Source organism: Anolis sagrei, chromosome 1, assembly GCF_037176765.1.
Source record: "Anolis sagrei isolate rAnoSag1 chromosome 1, rAnoSag1.mat, whole genome shotgun sequence".
NCBI classification, from domain to species: Eukaryota; Metazoa; Chordata; class Lepidosauria; order Squamata; family Dactyloidae; genus Anolis; species Anolis sagrei.
In genome coordinates this window covers 339,638,360-339,655,940 of record NC_090021.1, presented here as the reverse complement: position 1 = coordinate 339,655,940, position 17,581 = coordinate 339,638,360, and the positions used below count along the sequence as shown (strand labels likewise).

The following is a 17,581-nucleotide window of genomic DNA, read 5'->3' as shown; positions in this document are numbered from 1 at the left end:
CAGGTGATTTGGACTTAACTCCCACAACATGGCTATGCAGATGATCCCTTGATTGACTTAAGTGCCCGGTTCCAAGAGAACAAGGGCATGGGTCAACTTGGGCCCTCCCTCCATATGTTTTGGACTTCAACTCCCACAACATGGCTATGCAGATGATCCCTTGATTGACTTAAGTGCCCGGTTCCAAGAGAACAAGGGCATGGGTCAACTTGGGCCATCCCTCCAGGTGTTTTGGACTTCAACTCCCACAACATGGCTATGCAGATGATCCCTTGATTGACTTAAGTGCCCGGTTCCAAGAGAACAAGGGCATGGGTCAACTTGGGCCATCCCTCCAGGTGTTTTGGACTTCAACTCCCACAACATGGATATGCAGATGATCCCTTGATTGACTTAAGTGTCCGGTTCCAAGAGAACAAGGGCATGGGTCAACTTGGGCCCTCCCTCCATATGTTTTGGACTTCAACTCCCACAACATGGGTATGCAGATGATCCCTTGATTGACTTAAGTGTCTGGTTCCAAGAGAACAAGGGCATGGGTTAACTCAGGCCCTCCCTTCAGGTGTTTTGGACTTCAACTCCCACAACATGGCTATGCAGATGATCCCTTGATTGACTTAAGTGTCCGGTTCCAAGAGAACAAGGGCATGGGTCAACTTGGGCCCTCCCTCCATATGTTTTGGACTTCAGCTCCCACAACATGGCTATGCAGATGATCCCTTGATTGACTTAAGTGTCCGGTTCCAAGAGAACAAGGGCCTGGACCAACTTGGGGCCATCCCTCCAGGTGTTTTGGACTTCAACTCCCACAACATGGGTATGCAGATGATCCCTTGATTGACTTAAGTGCCCGGTTCAAAGAGAACAAGGGCATGGGTCAACTTGGGCCCTCCTTCCATATGTTTTGGACTTCAACTCCCACAACTAACTGTACCAGCTGTTAGGAATTGTGGGAGTTGAAGTCCAAAACACATGGAGGGAAGGCCAAAGTTTGCCCATGCCTGTTCTAAATGTTTACATCAAATCTCTTCTTGCAATTCGAACACATGCTTCCACTATTTTAATCTCTGGAAAAAGCAAAACAAGCTCACTCCATTTCCTAAATAACATATTTTCAATTATGTAAAGATGGCAGTCATGGCAATCACGACAATCAAAGTGTCGTCAAATTGCATTTATTCTACAATGCAGATGCATCCTTTGTTACCCCTTTCCAGCTTGTCAATATCTGTCTTGAACTATGGTGGCCCAGAGTGAAATGGCATTGTAGTTGACCACTGGAAATGCTTGGCTTGGCCAATTGAGAATGCTTGGGTTGCCCATCCAAAGTCTGGCCACAAAGATGCCACCTCCCAGACCTTGCTTACCATGTAGAGCTGACTGACTTTGTCTTGACATCTGACGTAGGCTTCGTAGTCTGCAAAGACCTTGAACCTGTCCAAAGAAAGAGAGAATTTGTGTGTAAGTCAAGTATATTCATGAGTCATTCCAAAGTCAGGATGACTAGGCAAGCCTTAGTGGCTGATGTAACCACGAGGCAATTCATCGTCTGATGGAACTATGAAGTAATCCTGAGATCGGAGGTGACACCCACCCCCCAGGACTCTGTAAAAGTTCAAAATCAGGGACTTACTTACTTTACTTACTTAGGCGTTCCCTCGTTGGCCGAGTAGGATAGTCTTCCAGGATCAGTGTTCTGGTGGGTCCGTAGGGGACTGTGGAGCCCTATTCTTGATCTGCATCTTCTCCCGCAGTGAGGACATCGGTTTCCAAGTGGAAGGCGGTCTTGGTCTCGGTAGGCTTGACGCGCCTTCTTCTTGGCATGTTTCTCTCTTTCACCCTCCATTCGTGCCTTTTCAAATTCTGCAGCACTGCTGGTCACGGCTGACCTCCAGCTGGAGCGCTCAAGGGCCAGGCACTGCACCCAGTGTGCCAATCACTACTGGGACCACCTTGACTGACTTGTGCCACAGTCTGTGCAATTTGATCTTTAAATCCTCATTTCGTGCCAGCTTTTCCAGTTGTTTCTCTTCAATCCTGCTGTCACCTGGGATTGCAACATCGACAATCCACACTCTGTTTTTTAACACAATCGTGAGGTCAGGAGTCTTGTGCTCCAAAACTTTGTCTGTCTGAATTCGGAAGTCCTAGAGTAGCTTGATGTGTTCATTTACTGTAACTTTTTCTGGCTTGTGATCCCACCAGTTCTTTGTCGCAGGCAGATGGTGTTTGTGTCACAAGTTCCAATGGATCACCTGAGCAAAGGTGTTGTGCCTCTGCTTGTAGTCTGTCCAATCTTCTTGCAGCAGCTAAGGATGTGATCTATTGTTTCATCTGCTTCCTTGCAGAGTTATACTTAGGATGTGTCGTCGACTTTTCAATTCTGGCTTTGATTATTATTATTATTATTATTATTATTATTATTATTATTATTATTACCTATTATTATTGTTCAATATATTGTCGAAGGCTTTCATGGCCGGAATCATTGGGTTGTTGTAGGTTTTTTCGGGCTATATAGTCGTGTTCTAGAGGCATTTTCTCCTGACGTTTTGCCTGCATCTATGGCAAGCATCCTCAGAGGAAGTGAGGTGACTACCTCACTACCTCTGAGGATGCTTGCCATAGATGCAAGCGAAACATCAGGAGAAATGCCTGTAGAACATGGCCATATAGCCCGAAAAAACCTACAACAACCCTATTATTGTTGTTTACTATTTATTATTTATTATTGTTTACCTCATTTCTACCCCTCATTTCAACATCTACACAAATGACCAGCCACTGCCAGAAGGGACAGAGAGTTTCATCTATGCTGATGATCGTGCCATTACCGCTCAAGCAGGGAGCTTTGAGATGGTTGAACAGAAGCTCTCCGAAGCTCTAGGTGCTCTTACTGTTTATTACAGGGAAAACCAACTGATCCCTAATCCATCTAAAACACAGACATGTGCCTTTCACCTTAAGAACAGACAAGCATCCCGAGCTCTGAGGATGACCTGGGAAGTCACTTTGGACCATTCTCTGACCTACAAGAAGCACTGCCTGAACATCAAACAAAAAGTGGGTGCTAGAAACAATATCATACGAAAGCTGACTGGCACAACCTGGGGATCATAACCAGATACAGTGAAGACATCTGCCCTTGCGCTATGCTACTCTGCTGCTGAGTACGCATGCCCAGTGTGGAACACATCTCACCACGCTAAAACAGTGGGTGTGGCTCTTAATGAGACATGCCGCATTATCACGGGGTGTCTGCGCCCTACACCACTGGAGAAATTACACTGCTTAGCCGGTATTGCACCACCTGACATCCGCCGGGAAGTAGCAGCCAATAGTGAAAGGACCAAGGCAGAGACATCTCCAGCTCATCCCCTGTTTGGGTATCAGCCAGCACGTCAACGACTTAAATCCAGACATAATTTTCTAAGATCTACAGAGACACTCGCTGGAACACCTCAGCAAGCGAGAGTCCAAAAGTGGCAGGCTAAAACCCAGAACCTCAATAAATAAATTTCTACCCCGTCTTTCTTGGCCCCAAAGGGGACTTAAGCCCAAAAATTAACTGCCGCAAAGGTAAACAATAAAATACATCTCATCAAAATATAAACAATCTAAATATATAAGCAATTAAAACACATATCAATCAATCAAACAGAATAAAACCATATAAAACACCAAGTCATAAGTTCATATGAAATATGAACTTATTGTTTAGACTTGGTTCCCATGTACAAGATCTCTCATTATGTATATCCAAGTATTTGAACACCCCAAATAATCCAAAATACGCTTCTGGTCCGAAGTATTCTGGATAAGAGATACTTAACCTGCTATCTTGTAAGGGGGAAAAAAAAGATTTGATCTCTCTGCACTGACCGGTCATGTTGGAACAGCATGTTGACGATGTCTCTGAACATGTCGGGGTCTTTGGGTGAAAAGAAGCCGCTCTTGATCTGGTCCATCACTTGCTTGAGCTCAGGGAGCCGGTCGTAATACTCCTGAGCTTTGTACCTGGAGGGAAAACAGTGGGAAGACAGGGCTTTAAGACCAGAAGGGGAAATGGTGGTCCCAACCTACCCAAGATCTTATACCAAAAACATTTATATATGTAGGAGTGGAATATAGCCCTCCCCATGACAGTGAAAAATTGCAAACAGACAAATTATTGTTGTTATTTTAACCTGAGAGAACACCTTTCTGTGAATTTCTAAGTCTTCTGCCATGACAATGGGATTTTGGCCTGCATCAATAGGAGCATAGTGTCTAGATCTAAGGAAGTCATGCTCCCCATGCTCTATTCTGCTTTGGTTAGACCACACCTGGAATATTGTGTCCAATTCTGGGCACCACAATTCAAGAGAGATATTGACAAGCTGGAATGTGTCCAGAGGAGAGCGACTAAAATGATCAAGGGTCTGGAGAACAAGCCCTATGAGGAGCGGCTTAAGGAGCTGGGCATGTTTAGCCTGAAGAAGAGAAGGCTGAGAGGAGATATGATAGCCATGTATAAATATGTAAGAGGAAGCCACAGGGAGGAGGGAGCAAGCTTGTTTTCTGCTTCCTTGGAGACTAGGACACAATGGAACAATGGCTTCAAACTACAAGAGAGGAGATTCCATCTGAACACGAGGAAGAACTTCCTGACTGTGAGAGCCGTTCAGCAGTGGAACTCTCTGCCCCGGAGTGTGGTGGAGGCTCCTTCTTTGGAAGCTTTTAAGCAGAGGCTGGATGGCCATCTGTCAGGGGTGATTTGAATGCAATATTCCTGCTTCTTGGCAGGGGGTTGGACTGGATGGCCCTTGAGGTCTCTTCCAACTCTTTGATTCTATGATTCTATGAAGATAGCTTACTGTATTGTATATGTGTACTGCTATGCAGTTTTCCTGAATTCTATGCTGTGGAAGGAACTATAGACCATGTGATTATATCTGGGACTATTCAGATCTCAGACTCCATTTTTAAACTTCAGACACCATCAGAACACCGAGATGCTTTAACCTTTGGACTATTAAGATCATAAGAAAGATGCCCTGTGTTATCTGCACAGAGAAACTACTTCAAATCCTATCTGTAACTGGATTGACAAGTTATGCACCTAGATGCTGAATACATGAAGGTTATGAGTAAACCAGATACGTTACTTTTAACCAAGTCTTCTTTAATTTTGTCTCTTGAAAGCATGATTTAAATCAAGATGTTTTAAGGGAGAGTAGATGTTTTTGGGCAACTGAAATAACACTGCTGAAGATTTGCTATATGTATTTTGTGCATTGGCATAATCTTTGTTCCTGACAGTTCAGAGAGATTGCTAATTTTATCAGTCTAACAGCTGAGAAACCTAATTTGCCTTGCATGAATACTAGTGGATATTTACCACTAAAGACAAAATATAGTCAAACAAGTTTTTGTCTCTTCTCAGGAAGATAATACTTTACAAAAAGAAATAAATTCCAAATGGTGTCAATGCCAATTAATCTCCAAAAGATCACACTTCCAAAAGGCTTTGGAAATTCTGGTTTTCCAAAAGGTTATGATCTAAAACAGCAGTTCTCAACCATTCGGCGAGGGCAAGAGGCGGGCGAGGGGATCTCGTCGCGAGGCCTAGCTTCGCGCCAAGCCCTCTCGCCCGCCTCCCGCTTTTGCCAGATCAAGGGTCTGGAGAACAAGCCCTATGAGGAGCGGCTTAGGGAACTGGGCATGTTTAGCCTGAAGAAGAGAAGGCTGAGAGGAGATATGAGAGCCATGTATAAATATGTAAGAGGAAGCCACAGGGAGGAGGGATCAAGCTTGTTTTCTGCTTCCTTGGAGACTAGGACGCGGAACAATGGCTTCAAACTACAAGAGAGGAGATTCCACCTGAACATTAGGAAGAACTTCCTGACTGTGAGAGCCGTTCAGCAGTGGAACTCTCTGCCCCGGAGTGTGGTGGAGGCTCCTTCTTTGGAAGCTTTTAAGCAGAGGCTGGATGGCCATCTGTCAGGGGTGATTTGAATGCAATATTCCTGCTTCTTGGCAGAATGGGGTTGGACTGGATGGCCCATGAGGTCTCTTCCAACTCTTTGATTCTTTGATTCTATGATTCTATGACTCTATAGGCAACTTCCAGAAAAATGTGGTGCTCAGATTCCTAGATATGGGCTCTCGTAGAAACCTCTAGGTCAGTGGTTCTCAACCTGGGGTCCCCAGATGTTTTTGGCCTTCAACTCCCAGAAATCCCAACAGCTGGTAAACTGGCTGGGATTTCTGAGAGTTGTAGGCCAAAACACCTGGGGACCCGCAAGTTGAGAACCACTGCTCTAGGTCCTCCAACGTGAGTGAGGAAGCTGACCACAGAGTCACACAGGAGAACCAAGAGATTCCTAAAGAGAACATTTATAATCAAATTGGGCTGCTGTGAGTTTTTTTCGGGCTATATTGCCATGTTCCAGTAGCATTCTTTCCTGACGTTTGGCCTGCACCTGTGGCAAGAATCCTCAGAGGTTTGTTCAGAGGTCTGTTGACAAGTGGAGTGTATATAGCTCTGTGGATAGAACCCTCATCTATGTAAATGTTGCAATTGGCAAGCTTGATTAGCATTGAGTAACCTTGCAACTGCAAAGTCAATCAATATTGTTGCCTGGAGGCATCCTTTGTTTGGGAGGTATTAACTGGCAATTGATTTGATGTTGAGATTTAAAGATGGGTTCAAAGCCAACCTTAAAAGCTCTGGCATAGACACTGAAAACTGGGAAGCCCTGGCCCTTGAGCGCTCTAGCTGGAGGTCAGCTGTGACCAGCAGTGCTGCAGAATTTGAAGAGGCACAAATAGAGGGTGAAAGAGAGAAATGTGCCAGGAGGAAGGCGCGTCAAGCCAACCCCGACCGAGACCGCCTTCCGTCTGGAAACCAATGCCCTCACTGTGGGAAAAGATGCTGGTCAAGAATAGGGCTCCACAGCCACCTACGGATCCACAAGAATACTGATCATGGAAGACTATCCTACTCATCCAACGAGGGATTGCCTAAGTAAGTAAGTAAAGTTGTTGTTGAAGGCTTTCATGGCAGGACTCACTGGGTTGCTGTGAGTTTTCTGGGCTGTATGGCCATGTTCCAGAAGCATTCTCTCCTGACATTTCACCCACATCTATGACAGATATCCACAAGGGTTGTGAAGTTAGGCAAGTTGAATTTATTATATACCTGTGGAATAATGTCCAGAGCGGGAGAAAGAACTCTTGTCTGTTTTGTTGCTACTAGAGGTTTACAACAGGCTTTTTCTAAGTCACAAGGAGGATCAGAACCTTTTCTGTTACAGCTGCCACAAGTTAATTGGGTGTGTTATCTACTTCAGCATATAACAAGGCACTAGGTTTGCAAGCTTTGAACTTAGCTCGATGGCTCGTTTGAGCTGAAGAAACCTTTGGCTGTTGCTGGGAGTGGTTATGCAGCGTCTTGAAAGCTGAATACTAGACCGTTTGGAGTGCCAAGGAAACTGCTTGTTTGAGGCAAGATAAGGACATTCTACTGATAAACTAAGTAGAAAGACTATATTATTTTTGCTGTGTGTCTGCATATTGTGTAAAGAAGAAGACTCACCAGAGATATTGTTTGTTGTATATTGGTGAGAACAATTCTTCTGTTTTGCTTTGTGTTTTTGATCTACAGTGAATAGAACTATATTTTTGTTTCTGCTTAAAGCAACTGACTCATGTGTGATGTATTGTCGAAGGCTTTCATGGCCGGAATCACTGGGTTGTTGTAGGTTTTTTCGGGCTATATGGCCATCTTCTAGAGGCATTCTCTCCTGACGTTTCGCCTGCATCTATGGCAAGCATCCTCAGAGGTAGTGAGGTCTGTTGGAACTAGGAAAATGGGTTTATATATCTGTGGAAAGACCAGGGTGGGACAAAGGACTCTTATCTGCTGGAGCTAGGTGTGAATGTCACTGCCTCTGAGCATGCTTGCCATAGATGCAGGCGAAACTTCAGGAGGGAATGCCTCTAGAACATGGCCGTATAGCCCGAAAAAACCTACAACAACCCAGTGACTCATGTGTATTTTTTGAGTTTTTATCATACTGAGAGTAAAAGGGGCTGAGGCCTTATATTGGTTACTAACACTATTCTGACATGCTTGAGCCAGGTGTGAATGTTGCAATTGGTCACCTTAATTAGCACTGAATGATCTTGCAGCTTCAAAGCATGGCTGCTTCCTGCCACTTGATTGTTTGCTGTCTGGCATTCCCCTGTTACTGAGCGGTGTCCTTTATCAACTGTTTTTGATTCAAATTCATGAATAATCAAATCCACAAAAGCCAAAATTGCAAATGGGGAAGGGACAACTATAAATAATAAATATATGTGGGTTTATCCTGGATTCAGTAACAGGGTTAATGTAGGTGCAAATCTACCTAAACTAATGGCTATACTCCAAACCAGGGTTTCTCAAACTCTGCTCCTCCAAGTGTTTTGGACTTCAGCTTCCACCATTCCTAACAGCTGGGATTTCTGGGAACTGAAGTCCAAAACACCTAGTGAAAGGGTCTTCGAGTGAAATTTGCAAATGCTAAGCAAGGGGCTTTGAATGAAATTAACAGCAAAAGAGAAATATACCCTTTCTCTGTCGAAAAAGAGCAACACGGAAGAAAATGTTTTTAAGAAACAAGATGTCACATGTAGAGGTCATACAAAGTTCAAGCCTACATAGGAAGTTGTGTTGTGGTTAAGCCAAAGGTTGTGGTTAAGCGCAGAGTCTGCAGGTTCAAGAAGGTACTTTCCATCAAAAGGTCAAGGGAGGGGGCGGCTGGAAAGAGAGTACTTTCCATGACCTATTACTTGAGTACAAAGGTCAGCAGAAACAGGAGGGCAACGGCAATCACTTGAAGGGTAGCATCTGCGTATGCTGCCAGGCTGTCCGTCGTCTTCATGAAGAAACTAAAATAAACCTTATTTTTTTATCTTTTTTGAAACTGTCTCCTTCCTTACGTGCTCCCATGATGTGGACCTAAGAAGACCCAATTTAGGGTCTCTAACACTAGAGGGAGGGTCTTCACTGTAGAATGAATACTCTTGCCATCGTCTTCCATCCCCACTCACCCCCTGCGGTCCAGCTCGGCGACGTCCTCCACCCTCATGCCAAAGATGAACAGGTTCTCCTCCCCGGCCTCCTCTGCCATTTCGACATTGGCACCATCCATGGTCCCAATGGTCAGGGCCCCGTTGAGCATGAACTTCATGTTGCCGGTGCCCGAGGCCTCTGTACCGGCGGTGGAGATCTGCTCCGACAGGTCTGTGGCGGGGATCACTGCCAAGAAGACACCATCTTTGAAGCAGCTGCCTCAAGCCCAGCTCGCAATGTTTACGTCCAATAAAAAACAACCCCGTACACAGAGAAGTCACACTTTGAAGCACTGATTGAGATCCTTCATTACCACCCATGTGGCTCAATTTATGAGCCTGTCATTACAATGCAGACACGATGAGGAAATTCGGATCTTTCGGATCTTTCATCAGATACTAGGGATTGACTCATCCACAAACGCACAAGTGTTTAATATCTGTGGCTATTATGCACACCAACATTTCTGCTCAAAAAGGTCTTTATCATCATAATGCTTTTTTAATACTTGACTTTGCCTCCAGATTGGGACACAAAGCAGTTTTGGAAATACTGCAAAACCCTACAAAACCTTGGGTTTGGGGCTGTTTAACTTGTAATGTGCAATGTCCACGCACACACACACACACGTAATGTAATGTTCATTTGTGGGATTAACATAACTCAAAAACAACTGGGCAAATTGACACCAAATTTGGCCACAAGACACCGACTAACCCAAGGAGTGACCATCACTAAAAAAAAAATGATTTTGTCATTTGGGAGTTGTAGTTGCTGGGATTTATAGTTCACCTACAATCAAAGAGCAGTCTGAACTCCACCAATGATGGAATTGAACCAAACTTGGCACACGGAACTCCCATGACCAGCAGAAAATACTCAAAGTTTTGTGGGCATTGACCTTGAGTTTTGGAGTTGTAGTTCACCCACATCCAGAGAGAACTGTGGACTCAAACCAGTGGCGGCACAGGGTAATTTTCAATGGTAAGCAAACAGTATTTCGGCGCCTCTCCCCCCCCCCCCCCAACCAATCACTGATATATATTTTCTGTTCGTCGTGGGAGTTCTGTGCGCCATATTTGGTTCAATTCCATCATTGGTGGAGTTCAGAATGCTCTTTGATTGTAGGTGAACTATAAATCACAGCAACTACAACTCCCAATTGTCAAGGTTTTATTTTCCCCAAATTCACCAGTGTTCACATTTGGACATATTGAGTATTTTTGCCAATTTGGACCAGATCCATCATTGATTTTGTCATTTGGGAGTTGTAGTTGCTGGGATTTATAGTTCACCTACAATCAAAGAGCATTCTGAACTCCACCAATGATGGAATTGAAGTAAACATGGCCAACAGAAAACACTAGAAGGGTTGGGTGGGCATTGACCTTGACTTTGGGAGTTGTAGTTCACCTACATCCAGAAAGCACTATGGATTCAAACAATGATGGGTCTGGACCAAACTTGGCAGGAATACTCAATATGCCCAAATATGAACACAGATAGAGTTTAGGGGAAATAAACCTTGACATATGGGAATTGTAGTTACTGGGATTTACAGTTTACCTACAAACAGAGAGCATTCTGAACCCCATGAACTGTTTACCCACAAGCATATAGAAATTACATATATTTGAAAGCAGCACTTTCTCATTACTTTATTTTCTAGATCACCAGACTGGGCCACAGCAACGCATGGCAGGGGACAGCTAGTATATACATACATACATACATACATACATACATACATACACATACATACATACACATACACATACATATACATACACACACACACACATATATATATACATATATGCTCTGTTTGTTTTGAGTGACATAATAACTAAAAATCTGCTGGATGAATTGCCACCAAATTTGGCCACAAGACACCTACTAACAATCCCTAAAAAAAAAAAAAAAAGATTTTGTCTTTTGGGAGTTGTAGCTGCTGGGATTTATAGTTCACCTACAATCAAAGAGCATTCTGAACTCCACCAACAATTGAATTAAACCAAACTTAGTAAGCAGGACTCCCATGACCAATAGAAAATACTGGAAGAGTTTGGTGGGCATTGACCTTGGGTTTGGAGTTGTCATTCTAGTTATTGGGATTTATAGTTCACCTACAACCAAAGAGCATTCTGAACTCCACCAACGATGGAATTTAACCAAACTTAGTAAACAGGACTCCCATGACCAATAGAAAATACTGGAAGGGTTTGATGGGTATTGACCTTGAGTTTGGGACTTGTAGTTCATCTATACCCAGAAAGCACTGTGGACTCAAACCATGATGGATCTGGACCAAACTTGGCATGAATACTCAATATGCCCAAATGTGAACACTGGAGGAGTTTGGGGAGAATAGACCTTGACATTTGGGAGTTGTAGTTCCTGGGATTTATAGTTCACCTACAATCAAAGAGCACTCTGAACCCCACTAACAATAGAATTGGGCCAAACTTCCCACACATAACCCCAATGACCAACAGAAAATACTTTGTTTCCTGATGGTCTTTGGTGACCCTTCATTATCCAACGTAAAATAACGGGGGGAATTTGAACTAAAAGAAGCACCCCTTTCAGGCCCAGAGGAGAGGGAAAGGAAAGGAACAAAGCAATTGACTGTGGCTAGGTGACATGTGTATGAGGGGAAGGGAGAAAGGAAAGAAGGCAAAAGACAAAAAGGAGGAAAGGAAGGAAGGAAAGGAAGGAGAAAGGTATGAAAGAAAGAAGAAGAAGAGAAGAGAAAGAAAAGAAAAAGGAGGAGAGGAAGGGGGAAGAAAGGAAAAGGAAGGAAAAGGAAGAGAAGAGGGAAGGAAGGAAGGAAAGAAAGAAAGAAAGGAAAAGAAGGCAAGAGAAAAGGGGAAGAAAAAGGAAGGAGGGTTATGAGTGAAAGCAAGGGAAGAAAGAAAGAAAGTAAGAAAAAAGAAAAAATGGGGAAAAAAGGAAGGGAAGAAAAAAGGATGAAAGAATAGAAGGAAGAAAGAAAAAAAGAAGAGAAGAAGGAAATGTATCGAGGGAGAAAGAATGAGAAAGAATGGAAGAGAAAGGAAGGGAAAAAGACAGAATGAAAGAAGGGATGATAGAAAGGAAAAGAAGGTAAGAGAAAAGGAGGAAGAAAAAGGAAGGAAGGAAGGAAGGAAGGAAGGAAGGAAAGGAAGGAAGGAAGGAAGGAAGGAAGGAAGGAAGGAAGAGAGGGGGGAGGGAGGTTATGTGGGAAAGTAAGGGTAGAAGGAAAGAATGTAAGAAAAGAGAGAGGGAGAAGATGTATGAGGGAAATGGAGGAAGGAAAGAAAGAGCCACAAAGAGAGCCTGTCCAAAGAGATTTGCAGTGTTTTGCATGTTGGACATTGTGAGGAATGCCTTCTTGGAGCTGGAGAAGGGAGTAAGCAGGTGGGCATTGGTTGCTCCGAAACCATGATGCTGGGGATATATGAGAGTAAACAATAAATTCATGGAAACCATTGAAGAGGCTGGCCTTACCCTTCTCCGCCAGGGAGACCCTGTAATTCTCCAGGAAGATGACCTTCAGCTTGTTCCCAACCACAGGGTCATTGTTGACTACGTGGCCCACAGAGGTGATGAGCTTGATGATCAGTTTGGCCATGTGGTAGCCAGGGGCCGCCTGAAAGGAGAGCAGGGTCAGGGATCAGAGGGAAAGGGCACATTGACGTTGACCACTTAACTTGGATAGAAGGCATCTCAAAAATGCAATATTTCAATGACACACAAGACTGTGGAGTAGAGATCTTAAGTCTGGAAGTGGTAGTTGGACAACACCTTTAAGAACACTGGTGCCTGTTGCACTCCAGGACAGGAAAAGCCCTCTGACTTTAAACACCACACCGCTGGATAGAAAAAAATCCTTTTGTTGAAGATAATTAAAAATCACTAAGGTAAAAAGCACTTTAAAGAAATAGGTAAATCTAATTAGGTAGGAAGATAAGCAGGAACAGGGTAATAGTCCATCAAAGTCCATAAAAAAAGGCAAAACTTCCCAAATAACATGCAAAGAATCAGGAAACATGAACCCAAGACATGAATATAGAGCATAAAATCCAAGAATCAAAACCATGAAACAAAGGCACTTAAAACATGAATTTCCCAAGCAAAACTTCCATGAACAAGAGCGAGACCTTGACTTGATTCCAAATGATGCTTCATCTGACTACATCTCCTGTACTTGGGACTTTTATCTCCTTGTTAGCTAAGTCTCTAGCATTCAGGAATTGGTTTCGTTTTAACTGAGAACTTATCTTTTTCTCTCAGAGCCTGGCAGACCGCCGAAGCCACTGTTCGGCTCTCCTGTTTTGACTAAACTTCTTGTGTCTATCTATTTGCTCATTACCCATTTGCTCATTAATTTCTGCAGCTGGGCCAGGTGCCGAGCTGTTGTCATGTTCACTATCATGGGAACTCACTGGTAACAATTCGGAAAGTACACCATCATCCCCACACCCCTCAGGCACATTCTCATGGGAAACTACCCTTTGAACAGGGATCTCCTGGTCATTCTCTGCATCAAGATCACTGATCAAACCATTGCCAGCTTGAAACTCATCTTGAAACTCGTTGACATCACTCCCCACATCCAAAGCACCCTGATCCTGGAACACAATCACAGGCTAAGCTCCAACAGTGCCTCACCAAACTACAACTCCCATGAACCCACAGCATTGAGCCATGGCAGTTCAAATAGGGTTAAACTGCATTGACAACAAAAGCAACACAATAGTTTGACATTTCCCAAATGGTGTTCTCCAGAACCCTGTTGTTGTTGTTCATTCGTTCAGTCGTCTCCGACTCTTCGTGACCTCATGGACCAGCCCACGCCAGAGCTCCCTGTCGGCCGTCACCACCCCCAGCTCCTTCAAGGTCAGTCCAGTCACTTCAAGGGTTCAACAAAACCATTGTTGGGGTTCAACTAAAAATCCTAAAAATCATATGGATTTAAAAATAGAACCACATGAGGCCAACTCTGTGCTTTACAGTCTCCTTAATAGCTATTTTGTGCTACAACTATTTCTATCAGAGACACATTTCAACCTTTTACAACAGAAGTGATTCATATGTAATAAGAAATTCAATGTGCAGATTTGATAAATGTGAATTTAATATGATGTGGGGGAATGAATGGAAGAATGGAAGATGAATGTATGGAAGGAGTTAATAATTTTGAAGACACCAGTATAATGTCGAAGGTTTTCATGGCCAGATTCACTGGGTTATTGTAGGTTTTTTCGGGCTATATGGTCATGGTCTAGAGGCATTCTCTCCTGACGTTTCGCCTGCATCTATGGCAAGCATCCTCACTATCTCTGAGGATGCTTGCCATGGATGCAGGCAAAACGTCAGGAGAGAATGCCTCTAGACCATGGCCATATAGTCCGAAAAACCCTACAACAACCAACCAGTATAATATTTATTTATTTACATTATTTCTACTCCGCTCATATCAGCCCAAAGGCGACTCAGAGCAGCGTTATTATATATTAAGGCCTGCAATGACTAACTACCTGCTTGCTGGACTGTAATAAAAAGTTGCTAATAAGAACTGAAAAGTAAACTCCGATAAGAATTGGGAGAGTGATAACAGAAATGTTTACAATGTGAAGAAGGAAGTCAACATAAGATCAACACAAATTTTTCTAAATGTTTTTCTGTAATCTGATATCTGGAAATTGCAATAAAAACCCTATTAAGTTATTGAAAAGTCATTTATGACACATATGTCATTCATTTATCACATTGATTATTTTTGAATTTTTTTCTTACTTGTACTTTTTGAGATCCAAGACATTTGGGATATTACTCAAGAATACTAGAGTCGGATTTACTCAAAAAAACTAGACTTTCAATAGCAAATTGGGAGAAATATTTGAATGAGTGTAAAGTTATAATTATACAAAGTTAGGGTTTTGCAGAAAATGTCTATTGAAGGGTTCCATGATTGAAAACATTTGGGAACCATTGGTTTAATGCTTGTTTTACATTAATTTCATTATATTCTAATAAAGCTATAGCACTCTGAAATCTCGCAATATAGGGCTTAAAAATTACACTATGTAACATGATTTTTGTTCATGTCATTTCCTAATTGGTTCGGTCATAAAAACATGGAAAACATTTATTAACCTGCAAAAACTTTGTTTTTTGCAGTATATATTGCTCTAGTTTTCAATGAATATCTCATAGAGTCAATTCAATATACTTTTTTGTGGCAAGTCTCTGGAGTAGAACAACTACTTTCAAAGTAAGGACCACACAATTAAACAGGAAATAACACTTTCAAACCAGGAACAGAAAATGTTTCAAATTTTGTTATATAGTGTAATCAATGAAACAAAATCAAGAAATAGCTTCCTAAGATCTACAGAGACACTCGCTGGAACTCCTCAGCAAGCAAGAGTCCAAAAGTGGCAGGCTCAAAACCCAGAACCTCAATCAATGGCTGATACCAAATGAGAGACTCCCCCCTGGGCACGCAGAAGACTGGGCAACTTGGAAGGCGCTGAACAGACTGCTCTCTGGCACCATGAGTTGCAGAGCCAACCTTCAGAAATGGGGCTACAAAGTTGAATACACGACATGCGAGTGTGGAGAAGAGCAAACCACTGACCACCTGCTGCAATGCACCCTGAGCCCTGTTACATGCACAAGGGAGGACCTTCTTGCGGCAACACCAGAGGCACTCCAAGTGGCCAGATACTGGTCAGAGGACATTTAATTGAAAACTTTGTGTTTTTTTTAATGCAATACAACTGTTTAGTTGCTATTTATTTCCATTTCACAAAGAGCCAGTGGCCCACTCACTTTGCCTCCGATGATCACTGTCCTGGGCACAAACTGCTTCATGGGGTCCCGCTTAATGCCTGCAAAAAAAGAAAAAGTGGTTCATGTTCCATGGGATGCCTCTACACTGCAAAGTTAAGGAAGTTTAATACTACTTTAACTGCCTTGGTTCAATGTTACGGGATCCTGTGAGTTGTCATTTCCAAAGGTCCTTAGCTTTCTCTGCCTGGGTCCTGGTGCGTCACCCAATTACAATTCTCAGGATTCCATAGCAATGCATTCATTCTACAATGTAGATGCACCCTTCAATGTGACAAGTTAGTTTCTCAGGTTGTTTTCATCGTCACCTTCTATTGTTGTTGTTGTTATTTTGTCAGGTTTTACAATGTATTGCAGTGTAATATAGCTGAGTCATGCACTGCTAATGGGCTTCTATTGGAAATGCTGAGTCATGCATTAACTGTATATAGAACTTCATTTGGAGAATGTGTTCTGGCCTAGTCCAGGTGATTGTGAATGATGTAATCCTGAGTCTGAGTTAAGTCAATGAGTTGGGAACCAATCAGAGATTGCTATGTGTAATTGTATAGAATTGTATATAAGGAAGTCATGTATAGTGTATTTCTCTCCTTGTGCTGTTATGTTGTTTGTCGAAGGCTATATGTAATTAAAGAACCTGTCTGCTAAGACAAGATATAACTGTATGCTGTTGGAGGGGACGTGGTTTTAAAAAGCGAATTTTCATATATTTCCCCAATGCCCATATGTCATGATTTACTGCCATATTGGCCTATTTCTGCAGTAGGCCTTTGTTCACAGAAAATGCTGATTGTTTGAGAAATCAGTGCTCCAAAGAAGAAGTTACTATTCAAGGGTAACAACATATCCGGACAAAACCAGCTAGCTGTTTGCTAGATAGAACCCCCAAGTTTCCCAGTCGCTCTGAAGCCATGTTTGCAACAGACTAACAGATAAGATACAGTCATGGTCAGAGAACAATGGACCATAGTTATATTTTAGCTGTGCCATTGTTAGGATCCCACGTGTGCTATAATGTCAATCAAAATCATAAACAACTAATGAACAACTGCATAGCTAACTTAGACCAATGAAATGATTTGTCTTTGGGAACCAATGAGATGATTGATTTCTATGTACCAATCAAACTGTTTTAATGAAAGTCATAAATAATCAATGCAACCAACTTTAGGTGGGACAAACCCCTTTATTGCATACCCATATGCATGTTTGTCACTATTGCTTCAGCTGCGCAATAAATAGCATTTTGCAGTTTTAAAGATTCAACTTTCGTGGTGTCCTTCCTCGCCCTCCTTGGGAAGGGGCAATCTACTCTTGGATTTTGGATTTGTGGATTATCTTTTTGGTTTTTGCCCCTACACTGTGGTAAATTTGTAATATCATCTAGACTGGAGGAAAGACAATGGTAAAACTGACAATGGCCGGGCATGTGCTCAAGTGTATGTAAAAGGTTCCAGCGTGGCTGCAGGCTGTGGGAGCAGTTGACTGAAAATACTGTGCAGGAACAATCTACTGGAAAGCGCTGAAGTTGTGCAACTGATCTGCTGCTGAATTGTGAAGTTAATCTCAAAACACAATGCGTCCACAGCAAACAAGATCACTCTGCTGGCTGTTGTACTGGATCACACATCAGACATTTCCCAA

At 42.7% G+C, this 17,581-nt stretch overlaps 1 protein-coding gene across 2 annotated transcripts in view; it reads right to left on the bottom strand.

Moving 5' to 3' along the window:
- Positions 1-17,581, bottom strand: part of PYGL (glycogen phosphorylase L) — an 89,360-nt gene that overhangs the window by 3,218 nt on the left and 68,561 nt on the right. For both annotated transcript variants that reach the window (XM_060753120.2, XM_067463122.1), the window contains 5 exons: positions 15,920-15,978; positions 12,590-12,731; positions 9,079-9,286; positions 3,883-4,017; positions 1,368-1,434 (listed from right to left, as the gene is read on the bottom strand). In XM_060753120.2, the coding sequence (XP_060609103.1) occupies positions 1,368-1,434; positions 3,883-4,017; positions 9,079-9,286; positions 12,590-12,731; positions 15,920-15,978 (611 nt within the window). The remainder of the gene's footprint in view (positions 1-1,367; positions 1,435-3,882; positions 4,018-9,078; positions 9,287-12,589; positions 12,732-15,919; positions 15,979-17,581) is intronic.